Raw genomic sequence first — 18,795 nt, 5'->3', positions numbered from 1 at the left:
ACTGTCTTTTACTTTTAGCTTCTACTGCTAATAATAATACAAAGAAGAAATTGTCAGTTAAATTCTGACTTTTTATTTAGTATATACTTCATGTATGTATTTATTTTACAAATTAATGACAGATGCACCAGGAGAAACCATCTGCCTTTCCTCCTGTTGTGGGAGCAGGTATCCAGATACAGTTACTGTACATGTCAGTTATGAAAGTCTATGCGTTGGATGAGCTCGGGTATGCCAAGCATGTTGGCTCATGTTTATTTTACATCCATGGAGCCATCACAGACGTCTCCTTCTGCACCTGCTGAGAACACAAGAATGCAGGGTTAACTCAGAAGCAGATGTATGTTGCTGTGGTTTGGTGTTTGATTTAAAGACAATGTGAAAAAGCTTTGATTGTGTACAATCACATTTCCATAAAGTTGGGACGCTGGGAAGAATAAAAATGGAATGCAGTCACATAAAGCACAACTAATTAAAAATAGAAAAACAATTAAAAAAAACAAAATGTTTATTACGGCTTCTTCTTTGCCTGATCGAGCTTTAATATGTGATTTCTGGAAGTGTTCCTGAGCACATGCTGTGATTTCCATGACAGATTCTTTCCTGTTTTTAAAGCATTGCCACCTGAGGGTCCAAAGATGCTATATTGATTTTCAGCATTGTCCCTTGCACACAGAGATTTTTCCCAATTCCCTGATCGGTTGATGATATTATGTACTGTAGATGATGAGATATTTAAACCCTTCAAGGTTTTATATTGAGGAACATGATTCAGATATTATTCAACAATTTGTAGGGGCAGTGTTTTGCAGACTGGTGAAATTCCATCTTCTAAATGCTCTTTTTTTATGCCCAATGGCCAAATAACCTCATTAGTTTTCCTCCAGCTGTTCCTTTCTAGTACCTCTTACGTTTCAAGCCTTTTGTTGCCCTCTAACCTCTGCTCTAACCTAAATGCATCCAATTAAACCATTTGATATATATATTCAAAAGCAGAAGAACAGAAATAAATCCAGACATGGGGATAGGAGTTAAACAAATTCAACATCAGAATTATGCTCATAATTTTTGAGATTTTGGTGTGACAGCTAATCTTCACTCCAATTGCAGAAGCATTACTGTAAGACTATCCAGGTAAAGGACTTTGGCATACTTATTAACGAGTGATATGTGTGTATTTCTCCACTAAAAATGCAGTTATTTAATCTTATATTCATTTAACATTGAACATCATCATGCAGTCTCATTCATTCACTTATGCAACGATTAACAATGATGTTGCTGATAGTTATTGACTGCATGTTTTTTCATTTTTCTGTTTATGTTTTGGTATTTGGGGTTTTTTGGGTGTCAGGATATATTCACACTCCGTTCTGTGGAGGATAAGAACCTATAGATGGGTGGGTGAACAAAAATGAATATATGTTTACCTTGTTTAGCTCTGGAAAAAGTTCCTGAATGACGATGTCCAGCAGCACATATGTCAGCTGAGGAAGGCAAAGCAAAAAAGGTAGGAACAAGATGAGAAGCATTAAGGTCAGTCGTGTTTAAATAAAGATGGAAACACGACCAGTATGCAGAACGGCAGAGGAAACTGTGTTTCAGCAAACTGCATGTTACATTGCGTACCTATTATAAGGTGCGAATGTTGCATTCAGAGATACGCTGCACAGCAGGAAAATGTACACCAAGTCAATTTCATTCATATACCCATCTGTCATATACTAGCACAGCTTTTTTTCATGTCCTATCACATTTCCTATCAGCGAAGTGCAAACATTCTGAGAAAGCACAGAGTGTGTCCCCGCTGTTTGCGCGTGTCTGTCCTTGTACCTGTTTGTTGAGCACTGGCTGCTGTAGTCCATCAAAGAGGAGACGCACTCCTTCATACTTGGCCTCTTCTCCGATACATTTCCCCAGAAAGTCTGAAGATAAATCAAGGGCAAGCCCCCAGGCGGCAATTTAAAACTCACCACTTGTCTTGTAGGTTTAGATGACGACTACAAGTGGTCCATAAATTACAAAAGGCGACTTGGAAGAACTAAATAAATACCTGGAATATAGCTCATCATCTCCTCAAACGTCTTCTTTGCTCTCCTCTGCTTGTCTTGGGCGGGGCGAGGCGGGCTGCTTTCACAGAAAACTGAGTCTATGAGGGCAAAGGTTCAGTACATGATTTCACCTCACTTAGTTTGTTTAAAGTTCAAGATTCTCACAAACACGCAGACTCTCTTCGGTTCCTTGGCCGTGTACCTCTAAGCAGGGTGATGAGCGAGACTAGCCGGTGCTCCTGGACCACTTGGTTGAGTTTGTACTGAAGATAATAATCTGTGTAGGCCTCCAGTGTGTTCTTGAACAGGATCCTGCCACCCATTAGCAGGTGGTGCAACCAATCAGGGACACGAAAGACGACTCTGCCTAAAAATCAAGAAGAAGAGAGAGAGCACTGATCACCTACATGACCTGTCTTTTTAATATACACCAGTCAGGTATAGCATTATGACCACCTGTCTGATATTGTGTTGCTTGCAGCCCTTAAACAATCAAAGCATAGATGCTCGTACCAACAAGTCCTATAAGCTGCGAGGTGAAGCCTCCATGGACTGGAGCATATCCCACAGATGCTCAACTGGACTTACATCTGGGGAATTTAGAGGCCAATTCATCACCTCAAACTTCCTGTTGTGCTTCTGAAATCATTCCTATACATTTTTCCACAGCCGTCAGGGAATACAGTTTCCACACATGTCAAAGTAATATCCACACCAATGGCAGGACCCAAGGTCTCTCAGCAGAACACTGCCCAAAGCACCACACTGCTTCTGCGAGTTTATACTTGCCTTCTTGCCATAGTGCATCCTGGTGTCTGGTGTTCCCCAGAGAAGCTTCACACATACACATGATGTGACAGAAAATGTAATTCGTCAGACCACGCCATCTTCTTCCATTACTCCATGGTCCAGTTCTGATCCTCACATGCCCATTGTTGGCACTTTCAGCACTGTACAGGGGTCAGCATGGGCACCCTGACTGGTCTGCAGCTATGCAGATGCATACACAACAAACTGCAATACTCAGCGTGTTCTTAAACATTTCTATCACAACCAGCAGTAACTGTTTCTGCAATTCCAGCTACAGTAGTTCATCTTCGCTCCCCATCAATGAGCTAATGAGCCATGACCCTGTTGCTGACTCACCACTGTTCCTTCCTTCACTGCTTTTGATAAGTATTGACCGATTCAGACCAGGAACACACCACGAGCTGCAGTTTTGGAGATGCTCCGACCCAGCTGTCTAGCTATCACATTTTGGCCCTTGTCAAACTTTCTCAAATGCTTACACTTGCCCATTTTTTCTGCTTCTAACACATCAACTTCCAGGACAAAATGTTCACTTACTTCCTAATGACAATCAGTGTAATCAACGTCACCTGTCAGTGGTCATCGTTATGCCCGATCAGCATAAACTGTGTGTTTTACAATCTCTCTTTCCTCATCCCCTATTTGCCGACCTTATGGTTCATTTGGTGTAAACTTAACACTGTGGACATTTTTCAATTATTTGGCCTAATATTTCTTTTTTAGCAGCATGCACTTTCAGCCATATGTTTCATGGTTCTAGCGTCTGTCAGCTACACAGACCAAGACGGATGAAAGAATAAGACAAGCGGTGGAAATGGGCTTCCTCTGAAGGAAGCGAGGAGAGATAAGAAGAGGAGCTCAGTCATTCAAGAAGGAGTCAGAGTAGAGACGCTGCCTCTCTGCATCAAATGGAAGTAGTTGAGGTGGATATTGTGTCTCTCCGCTGGTTTGGAAATGTCCCTGTGCCTTCAGGGAGAAGCCGAGAGAGGGTATCTCTGCTGTGGCACAACCCAGAAGTGGTTTCACAGCAGATCCACAAATGGCACATGTGGAGTATTTCACTTTAGTATTTTACCTTGCAAAACAAGTCCTTTCTGAAACACTTTCCAATAACATTTCAACCCAGTACAAATCGATCCACATTCTATGTTTAAGCCTGGAAAGGAAACATCATAAATTGTGTCTGCAGAACAGACTGCAAAAAAAAACCAAACCTCTACTTACCAACATACATCAAGTAGTCATAGACCCCTTCAATGGTGATCATTTCCATGAAGTAGTTCTGATTGTGTCTCTTCTCTGTCATCTCTGATCGGTTGGCATTGTTTTTGAAGAGGTCATTGAAGAGCTGGGGGTGAGACACTTGCGTCAGATTTTAAGACTGAAGCTCTTTCAAACACCCACTGTCTCTATCTGAGAGCATTTCCAGTTATGAGTGACTCACAAAACTCTGGCAAAGTAAATATGTAACGTCCCTATTCTTTTAGGAATATATTCAGATTTTATGTTAAGTTAAGTGGACGTGTTTGTTTAAGCACCACTTGCAAAAAGCTGTTATGATCTCATCAGTTCAACCACTGGCGAGTTGTCAGATTAAATGCCCGAGGCCTTTCTTGGCAATGTCAGACCTCATTTAAATTTTGTGAAGTGCTACTTCACAAAATTTGTTGCAAAAATAGCGCATGTGCTGATGTTTTATTCTATTGTGTCTGTAATACTAGAATCACCATTGGCTGATTTTAATCCCATTAAACTTCCTTTTAATTCAAGACAGAGGAATCTAATAAACACTAGAGGAAACAAAATATCAGCATAAACAGTTCCATAAATAGTCGATACAAATCACTGTCTTTGCTTTAAAAACTTTATTTAGGGGATTATTTAATCCCCTGCTCAATTTGTAAATTTGCTCACAGAGAGAATATCAGACCAATAAATAACTTCATACTTGGTGGAGAAACCCTTGTTGGCAAGTACAGGGGTAAGAAGTTGCTTGTAGTTGGCACCAGGTTTGCACACATCTCAGGAGGGACTTTGGCCCACTCATCTTTACAGAAATTCTAAATCCTTCATCTTTATTGGCTGCTGCTTGGCAACTCAAAGCTTCAGCTCCCTCTATGGATTTTCTATAAGACTGAAGTTTACAGACCAGCTAAGCCACTCCATGACCCTAATGTGCTTCTTCTTTAGCTGCTCTTTTGCTGCCTTGATGGTATGTCTTGGGTCACTGTGTTGCTAGAAGATGACGACGACCCATCTTCAGTGTTCAGGTTGCGGGAAGCAGGTTCTTGTCCAAGCGTGGCCACGTTCATTGGACTCTCAGTGCGGTGAAGACATCCTGTACCCTTCGCAGGAAAACAGCCCCAAAGTATAGTGTTTACACTCCATGCTTGACTGTGGGGAATATGGTGGAGGCTTTAGGTCATACTCAGCGTTTCTCTTCCTCCAAACACAGCAGTTTAAGTTGATGCCAAAGAGCTTGATTTTGGTTTCATCTTCCAACAGCACTTTCTCCCAACACTCTTCTGAATCATTTTAATGTTCACTGGAAACTTAAGACAGGCTTGTAACTTCTTGAGTAGGGGGACCTTGCAAGAACTACAAGATTCAATCCATTTCGGCATAGTGTGTTACCATTGTTGTTTTTGTTGACTGCGGTTCCTACTGCCTTCAGATCATTAACAAGCTCCTCCCATGTAGGTTGGGACTGATCTGCCACCACTCTCATGATCACCCTCACATCATGAGGCAAGATCTTTCGTGGAGCTCCAGACCGAGGGTGATTGATGGTCTTTTTATTTTTATTCTGAACAATCGCACCGGCAGTTGTCACTTCCTTCCACCAAGCTTCCTGCTGATGGTCTTGTAGCTCATTTCAGCCTTACACAGGTTGACAATCTTGTCCTTGACATCCTTTGACAGCCTTTTTATGTCTTGCCCATTGTGATGGAAATCCATTCGGTTGACATTTGTGCTTTATATACATAAGTTGAGATCAGAAGTTTCGACAATTGATTTTAATCTGTGTGCCACAAGAGCAGGCAGCCAATCTCTGGGAGGCAAAATTCTGTTTAGGTTGTAGGGGATCAAATACTTTCTCCACTCAACGACATGCAAATCAGTTCATAACTGTTATGCAATATGTTTTTTTTCTGGATTTTTGATCAATTTTCTGTCTCTCTCCATTAAAAAGAAATTACCATAATAATTAGAGACTGATTTGTTTCTTTGTAAGTGAGCAAACTCACCAATTCAGCAGAGGCTCTAATAATCTAATTATTTCCTCACTGTATATCTGTAAAGCTCAGCTGGCTTGTGGACTTTTGACCAGACAGTTGTAACAGGAACAATTAATTGCAACTGAGCTTTAGGGAGGACTCTACCAGTAGTCAGGATTCTCCTCAGGCTACTCTTTTAAACAATGCAGACACTCAAAAAGCTATAAAGCCTCACTTGCCAACCTTTTTGTCATTCTCTGAGGTGGGACTCAGGATAGTGAGCTCAGGTCGGCTGGGTTTGGGTTTGGGAGATTCACAGGAATTGAAGAAGGACTGGATGAAAGGTTCCAGGTGCTGCCCTTTCTGCCATAAAAAAAAAAAACACACGTGCAAAATGTATATTGGGTGGTTATGGTTTCAAAAACACAAAGCTGACATTTAAAAACATCTGTATTGTGAAAGATGAGACACAAAGCACATCCTACATATTGTGTCCCAGAATAAATGCATTTCTCACCTCTTTTATCAGTTTGCTGGGGACCGACTTAATGATTTTCCCTGTGAAAAATAAAAAACCTTATCTCAGTGATGTATGCTTCTGTCACGTTGTGGCTCTTTTCCAGACACATCTCTTCTCATCCAACCCAAGGTCAGCCTGATCAAACATTTCCACAGGCTGTTTAAACATCATCTATTTTGCACATTTGTTTAAACAAAGCGTCTGTCACATTCTCTGCAGCCAGGTCAGAGAGAATGTGCCTCATACTGTACCGAGGTTCACGTCAGGTAACATCTTGTCCAGGAACTGAGACTCCATGCTATGAGGAGACAGGAAGTCGGCCAGTAGCTGGCTGTTGCTCAGCTCTGGGTGCTGCAGGAGTTTCTGCAAAGTTAACAGATAATGAAAACACACATTTGTTCTGTAGCTGAAAATCAATCACAGGACTGCAGATTTATTGTGTATGATCAAATGTATGCAGATGCAAGTGCTTTACTTGTTTTTAGAACAAAGCAGACTGTGGATTTTCAAGGGCTTTATGTGGGTTTTTCTGCTTATAAAGCCTCCCAACCAAGTTTGGATTAGTGCTTACTACTTTCCACAGAAAATTGCAACTTTTAAATTAATTCCCAAGCTTTCAAAGCAGCCTCTTGGTGTGCCTTTAAAAATACTTATTTCAAGGTAAGTAATCCATCACAGTGAAAACTTTTACTGCTTTTTGTGTTGTCTCTTGTGATTCTATACTGATGGTCCTCCAGGTGGGGACCATTTAAAAATCTTTCCTTGCCGTTCCATCCTCTCCAGGATGGGGAGTTTTGTCATTTTTCTCTATAAATGTTCAACAGTTAAGACTCAAATTTTATTCCTTGAAGTGTTTAAAGATCTTGGCAGCAACTGCAGAGACTGAATTGTGTTTTATTCAGTTTTTTCCTCTGTGCTTTTGAAAAGCTGCTCTTAGAATCACCAAATGAAGCAATGACAAAGATATTTTTCTCTCTTTACAAGAAGTGACTCAACCACTGACTAAGACTGATTAAGATGACTTTAAATGTTTCTTTTTTTCTGAAACCTAATTTGAAGTATTCTTGATAAACGCATACGCACAGAAAACTACACCCAAACACCTTTCAACAATGTGTGTGTGTGTGTGCGTGTGTGTGTGTGTGTGTGTGTGTGTGTGTGTGTGCGTGTGTGTGTGTGCGTACGTATTTCAAGCTAATTTGTTCGTAACCTTCTCACCAACCGCTCCCCCTCAAAGTCATTTTCTTAGTTTTTATTATTTAGTTATTTGAAGAAGTTTTCACAGTACAAACCATGATTCAGCAACTTTTAGAATCACCTCTAGCAGCAATAAGTTGAAGTAAACATTTTCTGTATTTTTTTTTATTTATTTGAGGTTCGTTTTAAAATTATACTTGATGCCCCCAGGTTATATTCATCAATTTTACTATAATATATTTACTCCAAACATCTTATATTAGGAGCATATTCTTTTAATTAATACTAGAAAGTCATCAGGTTCCAATATATATTTTGCAGAAAATGCATAAACTAAATGCATAGTGCTAAATGTCCAGTTTTGCTATTAAAATTAACAATAGGATGCACATTTTTGTATATTATGTTTATGATTATTAGGGTTGGGTACATGTAGACATAAATATATACATACACTACAATCATCATAGTACGATTATATAAAGAAATTATATAGAAAAATGTTAAAAGTGTAGCTACACAGTAATTACATAAAGCATGAAACTTTTAAAAGTGATTATTGTAGCTGATCAAAACCTGTTATATTGCCTAGGTACAGTATATATTACACCTATCTAAATGCTACCTCATTAAAAAAGCATTTGCATTTCAACATCAGAGATGGTCACACTTGCATGATCCAGTGCATATGATTGGACTGCTATTAGCATCATAATTTCTATTGAAGCGGTAAGGCTGTACTCAATGTTTCACAGCACTTCATGGAGTCCTTTGAAAACTTTCTTTTTCACATGACTGAGTATCCTGCCTAGTGCAATTCAGAAGAAAAGGCCATGAGAAGCTCAGATATCTACCTGAAGATATTCCTGAAATTCCTCCCTCTTCGATGTCAGAAATTCGTAATTCTTGGGACCAATTATTCTCTTTGAGGGCAGCTGCGCATCTGGAAATGAGCCTGCAGATGGTGTTAAAGACGAGTGTTAAAAATATGTGTCTCTCTTTAACTGGAACATAACAGCCGTGCAGTTTCCAAGTCCCCAAATAATGCAACAGGGCCATTAAATGTTCTTCGCTTCTAAAATGTAAGTTTACTTGGAAGTAATAATCTGGTATTTTTCTGTGGAGTCGATGACGTCATTTTCATGGGAAAATTCCTTCCTGATGGCCTTGAATGAAAAACAGAGCAGTGCACATGTGCTCTAAATTAGCATTATGTAGAAAACCTACCATGAAACTCGGTGAGCTTTGACTCTAGGACATAGAACTCCAGATATCTCCTGTACACAGACCAGTGCTCAGTCTCATGTCCGACTGCAGAGAGTAAAACAACAAGGTTTAATTAATGACCCCAAACCAAAACAGCTAGTCACACTAGTTACTGGTTACCTAATAGTATTACAGATTATTTACAAGTATGTTTTAATGAGATATGTTGGTTGACATTGTGTGCTTTTATGGGGGTTTTCTGATAAGAAAATTATCCTTAGATCCTTTTTTCAATCAGAGTTCAATTCTATTAAAAGACACGGATGACTCTAAAAACGTCCCAGCTGAAATGGTGAGTGACTTCACTCAGAAGACACTAAGTGACACTGAAGGAAGGTCCGCACAGCCTCACCTGCCTTCCGGTCATTGCGCTCTACATCAATACAAAACACTGGAATGCGCTCCCTCTTTACGTCATCATCGTAGAAATCAATGTACGGGATTGTGATGTTCCAGGCTGAGAGGTTTCGCGGGGTGCTCGGGGTGGAGGCCGCCTCCATAGGGGGGTCATCTTCCAGCACCATCATGGCTTCCTCCACCTTGAATAGAAGGAAGTGAGAGTGGTTGAGGTCAAGGCTTTGCAGAGTACACGATAGATGAACAACACGACCACTTTTATGCTGCAAAACACACAAAGGTAGAGGCCTGACTTTAATTTCTTGGACTTCTTTTGTTCTTTGTGTATGGGTTCTTTTTACCTTAACCATATAATCTACTCCTATCAAAATTACTATTAAATTGAACAGCAAATGTGAAGATCAGGGACAACTAAACAAAAAAAAGGTGACTGAGACCTGACCACAAGTAAGGGAAGTGCAACGTATACACAGGATATCCCTTTACAATAAATGCCAAACAAGGAATTAACAGAGTAAAGACAGTAAAGTGCTGTAACAGACTGTGTTTGAAGTCACATCAATATAAATTTACAAAAGCTCTTAAACTAGCGGATTTTCATTCATCTGACACTTTTTTTTTTTTTAATTCTTTCATTTAAGGTGGATATTTAGTCATTTTCACAGGTTGTCTTTGTGGTTTCACAGGGAAACTCTTGCTCTTTAAAATCAACACTATCTACTGTAAAACAAGCAAATTCATGGACTCCACCTCAGAAAACGCCAGAACCCAAACGTTGGATTTAAATATTGGAAAAACAGACAGATATTTTATTATGCCCGAAGAAATCAGCAAAAAACAAGCTTTGTCAAACTCGGCAGAGTCGGCAAATTGCACTGAAAACCTTGAAGATTTGCCCATAAGGTAGAATTAATAGACTATGTGGCTTTGTTTTCTTTACTCACCAGCGCCTCCATGTGGGAATTACTTCAGGAGACCCTCAATATGACTTGAAGACTCTGTTTGCAGTTACTTCTAATAAATTTGACACGCTGCTTTAAATTTAACATGCAGTTTAACCCTAAAAAGCAACTATCACCATGTGAGCATTATTTTATACACTATCATCTTCTTATAATGAATGTTTAGGACATTTTTATATGTGCCTTACCATATCATCCTCCCCCTCTACCAGCCCATAGGATGGCAGCATGGCTCCTTCCATCGTTGTGCTCTTGAACACTCCTTTGATCTTACTGCCAATGCGGCTAATCCCAAAGGACTCGCCCCTCTTAGACGTACTCCTGCAGTTCAAACAAGGAGGCTATTAAACACGGAGCAAAGGAGGAGATGCGCTTGGCTTCAGCAAAGCGCATGCAGCTTCAGAGAGGTAACAGAGCAGGGACTGTAGGGAAGAAGAAGCATCTTACTGTATCTGTATCATGGGAGGTAAAAGCTAATCTAGCCAAACCAATGAGAACGTTTAACTTCACAGTCATCTTACAATAAAATGCCTGCGTTATTTGTAAAGCGCTACAGAGCCACAAAACACACACACACACAACAAAGCACTGAGCAGTGATGGACAGATGTGTAGCTTGGAGGGGATATTTTCAGGGTGTAAAAAATGCTGATGATGATCAGTTACCTGACAACCGATAAAAAGCACACAACATCACAGGTGCTCTGTGTGAGTGCCGGTTTGTTCACGTAAAATAAAAATCACCACATGACGCACAGAGATACGCCTACTACACAAGAAGCCGAGCACAGAAAAATTGGCTGCGGTGGAGGAAACAAAACAACAAATTAAAACAGGATCCCGTGCATAGACCCCACCATGCAGGCGTCCGGCTGGGACTGGGGTCACATGGGTGTGAAACTGGATAGCATGACATCACACTGAGCGACCTGTGACAGACAGATGGACCCTGACTTACTTGGGTGATGAGTGGCGGTGGGATAGCGAGCCATATGGGAAGTTTGTGAACGTGGACTGGGCATGGAGGGAGTTACAAGATGCAGGTGAAGAGCTGCCAGAGGCGGTGAACAGTGAGGACGGGGACTCGGGGCTCCAGTCCCAGGAGCTATAAGCAGAACAGGGTCACATCCCCACGGGCAAGAGGAGGGAGCGGATCGTGGATCATACCAGGGCAGGCAGTATGGTGGTCACAGAATCAGAGTGGACATACGGTCACAGACACAGGCACGATGGTGGAAATACACAGATGGGCGTAATGGGCAGACAAACGGGCAGAGGTGGAGAAGGTTTCTTAATCGCAGGTATGGAGGGAGGTTAGCCTCGAAACTGGTCACATGTGATTGTGGGCTGCGAAAGCAATTATATGCTATCCCATCTATCATTTTGAGTGGCGTAATTTATGCTGCTTTGGAAACTGCCTTTATAACAAGTTTGCTTTCAGGTGTTGGAAATGAAACAGAAAATCAGTTTTCCTTCATTTTAATTCTCTCATTTTGGATATAATGCTTTTATTAGCTTTATCTGCTTATAGGCTTACTGCTGACACATGCTATGATTAGCTCATAAAGGTCAGTTTACTCAGTGTTCTCTCTTTTTGCAGCTACAGCACACTCACCAAATAAAACATGTATTTAGGGGTGAAATGAGATGAGTGCTAAAAGATTATATATCATTATCGTAGTATCAGCTAGTGCTTATGACACTGAAGCCCTCCTTGACGGCTCGGGCCCAGGCAGGGCACAGTGATTCTGTTAAAAAACAAAGGCAGCACATCTTTAATCTTAAGTATGAAGTGTCTTTTGGAATCTTGCGTGCAGCACTACTCAGCCAGCCACTGTTCTGATCAGCACACTGACGACTTGTACTCACCGAATGTCATCCAAACTGACGCTATTTCTGGAACAATATGCACAAGGAGTTAGTGGCTGGGCCGCGTGGCCACGTACACACCACACCCCGCGATAGAAAACATGACAGTCGATCCATGGCTTCAGTTCAGTTACAGCTATACTGCAGTAGTCTAATATAACTTGCATTACAAGAAAACGGATTGCTTCTTTACAGCTTAGTTACAGTTGTTTATGTGTGACGCAGCTGGCTCATAGCATATCCAGGGACAGGGATTTATGTACGTTTAATAGGGAAACCAGGAAAACTGGACGTGGAAGAAAACACAGAAATTGACTGTGTGTCTAAAATCTTAGTTAACAGTGAATTTGTGTTTGCGCTGTTTTCTGTTTCTATATTTTCTGAAAGTCCACCTGTGCATCATTATGCTAAACTTTTATGCTGTTACACACAAACATAACAAAGTGAAACCTACCTGCTCATTTTGGAATTTCTGGCAGGGGACTCGGCCCCTCTGAGAAGCTGCCGAAAGTACTGTGGAAAAAAGAAGGTCACGGCAATCAAACAACACATATGGAAAATCTGGTACAGTATGCAAGCTAAACTCAAGGAACATGCCATATCTATTGACCTCTTAATGCCTAAACAATAATAACCACTGATGCCCAGTTTATTTGGGAGCAAGAACAGGGGTGGCAACTAAGTAGAAAATAACCTCACATTGTTATCCAGACACTATTCACACAGGGCTATGGCCTGCTCTGAACAATGGCTGAGCTCTGGTCCACCCAGCTGAATTCAATGAAATTGCTTCTGAGGGGTGAAATTCAGCTTGGCAGTTTGGCATAATGCCAGCGCCGGCTCATTGGCCGGTTGCGCGTCTGATATTGATGACAGGGCCGATAGCGGTTGGTAGCTGGGGGATGGAAAAATGGGTCTGAGTCAACAAATTCCAGTTGAGTTTGAGTTTAAGCATTTTACAGATATAGTTTTGGTATATCTGAGACAATAAAAATACTAAATTTAAGGAATGATCATTCAGTCTCAACTTAAAGACCCATAATTTAGACAGGAAAATGCTTAAATCTGGAAATGAAGCTGGGTGACAATAGGCTTAGTGGTTTCTATTGAGGTGTGGGCGCTAACCTCATCGCTGTGGCAGAACATGGGGGTGAAAACATTCTCCAGAAGAGAGAGGACGTGCTCGTAGGCTTCAAACAAGCACCTCATGGTCTGCAGTTTCACCACCTCCCCATAAGGACCCTCAGCAACTAGGACGTTCAACAAAAACACACAAGCGAGTTAGCATACTACACAGCATGCACACTCATTAAGGCAGACCCAGGATGTTTAAGACACTTTAACTTCAATAATGACTCCTGTCACATACTGTTGCGTATTTCTTCCACTATAAAAGGGTCAAAGCGGATTTTGTCAACACTCTCGTCCAAGCAATAGGTCTCGTAGATCTTCTTCACTTCCTTATGGAGCATCATCTTCTCTGAATCCAACAGCTCAGGGCACAGAATCCTGTCATTGAACTCCTCTGAGAAGTTAAGAGAGTCACATCAATACGTCACAGTGATAGGTTAACTGTGGTGGTGGTAATTTTTCCTGATAATTTCAGATGGGGTGATTAAAAGCTGTTGACTGACAGAACTGAGTAATTAAGGTAACAACAACTATTAACAACTACAAACAATTTAGAGAAAAAAACTGAATACTTGCCAACTGCGAGACAGAATTGGAGGACATGGACAGCGCCTTCTTGTTTTAGGAAGTTCATAAAGCGAAAGAGAAGGTCTTGCTGTTCTCGAATTTCCTTCAACTCCAGCTTTAGCACCTGATACAAAGGCAGGAAAAAATGGATTAATATACTCTATAAAGCATTGCCTGCTATATTCCTCCTGCTTTTATTAGGCTTACGCTGTCCCATATACCAGCTACACATTGTCACTAGGTTTTTGCTTAATGCCAGATGGCTTTTGTTTCAAAGGCGGCTTGCAGTTGAATTTTTGTAGGTTTTTAATGAATTACTTCGCTCTCTTAGATGAAAGCAAACACTTACTGAGGGCTTTTTGCTGCGAGTATCAGAGTACTTTTGTAGGAAAGGAACCAGTGTTGAAGTGGGCTCTGTGGCTTCTTCAGGCTGGAGTGAACAAGTCGGGAAAAATTAAATACACATTTAAAATTCACAGAAGATACACTCACCCTTCATTCATTCTGTTAGGTACGCCTATGCCAGTTCAGAAGAAGAATCAGAGCGGAGAAGAAAGGAGATTTAAGTGGATTTCTATGTGGCATCGTTGCTAGTGCTAATACAGGCTGGGCTGAGTATTTCAGAAACTGCTGATCTACTGGGATTTACTCCACACATCCATCTCAAGAAAATGGTCTGAAAAAGAGAAAATATCCCATGAGCAGCAGTTCTCTACGTGAAAATGCCTTGTGGACGTCACAGGTCAGAGGAGAGTGGCCAGACTTCTGGCTGCTTTGAGCAGACAGGATAGGAGGGCAACAGTAACTCAAATAACCACTCATTATAACCAGGGTATCCAAAACAGCATCTCTGAATGCACAACATGTTGAACACTGAAGCAGATGGGCTACAGCAACAGAGGACCACACAAAGATTCACCAAAATTGGACAACAGGAGATATAAAAGACATTATCTGGTCTGATGAGTCTGAATTTCTGCTGTGACACTTAAGAATTTAATGTAAAGAGCATGAAAGCATGGATTCATCCTGCCTTATACCAATAACTCAGACACGTGGTGCTGGTGTAATGGTGTGGGGATATTTTCTTGACACACACTGAGTACTGCTGCTGACCATGTCCATCTTTAATAACCCAGCCAACAAATCTGCTTTATGCCACAAAAATTTGAGTTCAGAAAGCAAAAGATCGACCTGACTTGTTACTAGAAAGGTGAACCAAACAGAGTGACTGGTGAGTGTAAATTACAGCCAGTTACAGTCCAGTATATACTTACAGGTGAGTTGTCAATGAATATCAAAATTAAATGATTCGCTGTGTCCTAAAATTAAAAAAAAACACAAAAAAAGCAGTCAATAAGCTTCAAACTCAATTGTAGCGCTGTAAGTAATGTTTTGATTTGTCTTTTATTTGCTTTCTCATAATACTGCACATTAGCACTGGTTAAAGGACTATAAAAGAAATATCCTGTTAGACTGGCAAAAGCATCCAAAGACACGTTTAAGGGAAAAAAACAGCTTTGGATTTCTATTCTACACTCACAGGATCAGCCAAGTAGTCCATCGAAGGAAGGAAGACAGAACCAGCCAAAACTTCTCTTATCAGGAGTGTAAGAGATCTGAGAGAATGACGAGATACAGAAGCAGGAAATAAGAGAATGAAGCAATAAAGACGTAGTGCTGCGTAGTGTCACAAATGACACTATTCTCATGGTAGAATCATGCTGTGCATTCATGTTGTGACTTAATTGGGTAAATATATGATTGCAGTGCATGGGCTTTACTTCCAGAGCAGTCAGTTACCTGCAGTCTGTAGCCTTGGGCGGCAGGATGTAAGGGAACAGTATCTCAGTCAGCTTCCTGAGGTAGAGAAGCTCATCTCTGCGACTGCGAAGAGCCACGTGGAGATCAGGACCATATTCCTCCAGGGCAGCTTGTTGAAGATACTCTATGTTTTTTACTGAAAAGAAACCAAAAAACATTTTTTACGATAAAAGAAATGAAAAACAAACTGCTCTGTGTGATTATATCTGCCATACCCTTCTGCCTTGCTTTGCTAATAATTTCAATGTGCTTCATGGAGACTTTAAGGAGCTTTTTTGTGATGAGAGATGCCACATCCACCTAAGAGAGAGAGACACGTTTATTTAAAAATGATGAAGACCGGTTTAAAAAATTCAAAGTTTTTATCTTTATAGAGTCTAAGTTTCACCTTCTGAGTCCGACGAACCAGCACGGCTGCAAAGAAACGCAAGGTCACTCTCAGCTCGTCGACAAACGCCTCGTCGTCTGTGATGTCTCTGAAAGGAAAAAGAAATCTGTCCCGTCACTTCACAGGACACAACACAGTTTGAACCTCGGAGGAAGGATACAAGAAACTCTTACCTATACCAAGGATATACAAAATTTTCCAGAACAAGCTCTAGAATCTAAAATAGAAACAATAAATTTTATTATGCCATTCATTTAATGTTTATTTAAGAATAATAACGTGTTTAACAAATATGTCTATTACCTCTGAGAGTGAGGCATCCACTTTAGAAGGAATTTTCAGGTCAAGCCATGGCTGATAGTTTTCCAGTAACAGAGTCGGTCTATAAATATGAACAAAATTGAAAAAAAAGGAATGAAATAGAAAAAATTCAGTATCATCAGCAGAGGAAGACAGAAGAATCAAGTCTGACCACTAGATGGCATTGCTAAATCTCCCATGACCTAATAAGTAGGTAACTTATTGTTGTCAACCCAGTAATGAGGTTTTATATATATATATATATATATATATAGCATATGTAGTAACACAATGATATGGACTTGGTCACAGATAATCTGTAAACTGTGGCGTCAGGCATTAAGCATTTATTATGCTAAATATATAACTGCTGCTGAAATAGATATAAGGTTTCGATAAAACACAAGTCAGCTTCTGTCCAGTCAACGACTGTTGCACAACAGCATAACCACGTCACTCACCTGTGCCTTTTGCACTTGATTTTTCCACAAACAGCACAGCTGTGGCCCAGCGGAAACAGCTCCTGCTGGTACGACTACAAGATAAAGTCAACAGCAAAGATTATGAACTGCTGCTGCTTTTGTGCATTTTTATTCATCATCATCAATGTATAAGTAAGCAATAGCATGCTTCCAACAAGTGATAGACATTACATATATTTCTATCAGTTGTGGCACTCAGAGTGTGGAGGCTGTATCCTCCTAATTTGTTCAGTTAAATTCTAACAGACCTTGATTCTTGGTTTAATGGAGACTAAGATGTTAGGCAGCAGAGACTCGGGCCCCAGGGAGCAGTAGAAAGTGACGACTCCAGCCAGGAACGACCAAAACACCATTATAATGTGAATATATCTATAGTAAAAAGGAGGTGTGAGGTATAAATGAATAAAAACATGGTAAGCTATGAAGTGAGTTAGTTACCTGTTCTAGTAATCTCTTTAGTGGTGTAACTAGTTACCTGTTCAAAAGCAAAGTGGAGAGAAGCAGGACCAGCAGAAGGAAGCAGAAGACTGGATATTGTCGACCAAGCTCTCTGAGCCGGTCCACCTTTACCCTGCGTCTTAATTTCTGCAGATAAGCCCGGATGCATCCCATCTTTGTCTGTCAACATCCAGCCTACTGCATATTACTGTAAATAAATAAAGGTCGCATTACGAAGTGGCTGCAGGCTACAAATAAATAAGGGCGTGTAGCAGGAAGCACGAGCTCCTTACTCAAAGTCACAGTATTTTATTTATTTTTTTAAATCTATCTATTCCGCTTAACATACGTATCAGGTTGCACTGATTTTAACATATCGACTCAAGCACTTACTGTAAGTGTACGGCGGACGATATGGGCCATTTTTCACTGTAGTTCAGGCGCGACACCATAATGAATTTGCAAAAACAAAATAAATACATAAGCAGGTTGCCTGTGTGCAGGATCAGCGCAGAGAGCAGAGCCGCGCACAGCTGTGAGCCACAGCAGGATTAGTGGCAGTTACACAGCATCACTCGTGCGTGGACCGTCCTAAAACTCTGATAGGTTGCCGTTTTGGTTAATGGCCGCGGTCCTGTCACGGGCATAGCTGTCCATTGAGGAGCAGCAGCAGCGGCGGTGGTTGGTGCCTCGGTTGTCAGAGCTGGAGACGTGTGATGTCACCTCCGCTGCGCTCCCAGCAGCAGTAGCTGCTACTGGCTCCTGTAGTTTAGCTCTGAGGTAACGGACGTGTCCGCCACATATTCCCCTTGAAATGAAACCCACGCCAAGGTGCCCGGGTCGAGGAGACGAGTCCCGGAGCGGAGTAGTGCTCACTGGAGCGGCCATTATTTATATTATTGTCACATTTAACGGACTCGAAGCGAAGCACCATTGATTTGTGTGTGTGGTAAACAGCTTCCAGTCGTACTTTGACCGAAGAAACTGCACAAGGGAACATGGGAAAATTGCGTTTTTACGTTTTTTAACGTGGACTTAAATTGGGTTAACCGGCAAATAGCCCTCCTACAGTAGCTCCATCACTCGCGATGACCTACTTCCAGTTAACTGACACAAAGGCGTTTAGAGCTTTTAACATCAGGCTGTAGGTTACTGTAATAGTAACTATACTAACACAGTATTGTTACATTTGACGACTCAATGCAAAAAATACTGTTTAATTTATTCAAAGGCACTAATACTGTGCACGTATGCCTGTCCTATAAATCTAATATAAGCCTTATAAATCATATACACTATTATACACACAAAACATACATATATAAAGATGAAAAAAAATATATAAACTGTAGCATATTAGATCTTGTCTATTACACACCCCCACTGCGCTCGTCAACCCGTTTAGGAAAATATTTA

General features: G+C 40.9%; 1 protein-coding gene across 5 annotated transcripts; it reads right to left on the bottom strand.

The window, feature by feature from the left end:
• Window positions 1-57: 57 nt before the first annotated feature.
• On the bottom strand, window positions 58-18,575 carry LOC146496347 (sorting nexin-14-like). Of its 5 annotated transcripts, none has more exons than XM_085142345.1 (31): window positions 17,773-18,575; window positions 17,417-17,587; window positions 17,190-17,310; window positions 16,921-16,994; window positions 16,463-16,541; window positions 16,333-16,376; window positions 16,160-16,247; window positions 15,987-16,071; window positions 15,751-15,907; window positions 15,491-15,566; window positions 15,225-15,269; window positions 14,297-14,377; window positions 13,957-14,071; window positions 13,619-13,774; window positions 13,375-13,499; window positions 12,704-12,762; window positions 12,250-12,276; window positions 11,339-11,485; window positions 10,570-10,702; window positions 9,415-9,601; window positions 9,024-9,107; window positions 8,651-8,751; window positions 6,851-6,962; window positions 6,597-6,637; window positions 6,323-6,442; window positions 4,086-4,209; window positions 2,254-2,418; window positions 2,054-2,149; window positions 1,834-1,925; window positions 1,431-1,487; window positions 58-298 (listed from the first exon to the last, which is right to left on the bottom strand). In XM_085142345.1, the coding sequence occupies exons 2-31, from the start codon at window positions 17,551-17,553 to the stop codon at window positions 260-262; spliced, it is 2,967 nt and encodes a 988-aa protein (XP_084998471.1). In that variant the 5' UTR covers window positions 17,554-17,587; window positions 17,773-18,575; the 3' UTR covers window positions 58-259. The 5 variants fall into 5 exon arrangements, with proteins under 5 accessions (XP_084998471.1, XP_084998469.1, XP_084998472.1 ...); XM_085142343.1 differs by having other exon boundaries at window positions 58-301; window positions 17,773-18,572; XM_085142346.1 differs by lacking the exon at window positions 12,250-12,276 and having other exon boundaries at window positions 58-301; window positions 17,773-18,571.
• Window positions 18,576-18,795: the final 220 nt, after the last annotated feature.

This window comes from Neolamprologus multifasciatus, chromosome 19, assembly GCF_963576455.1.
Source record: "Neolamprologus multifasciatus chromosome 19, fNeoMul1.2, whole genome shotgun sequence".
NCBI lineage: Eukaryota > Metazoa > Chordata > Actinopteri > Cichliformes > Cichlidae > Neolamprologus > Neolamprologus multifasciatus.
This window is presented reverse-complemented; position numbering and strand designations above follow the sequence as displayed.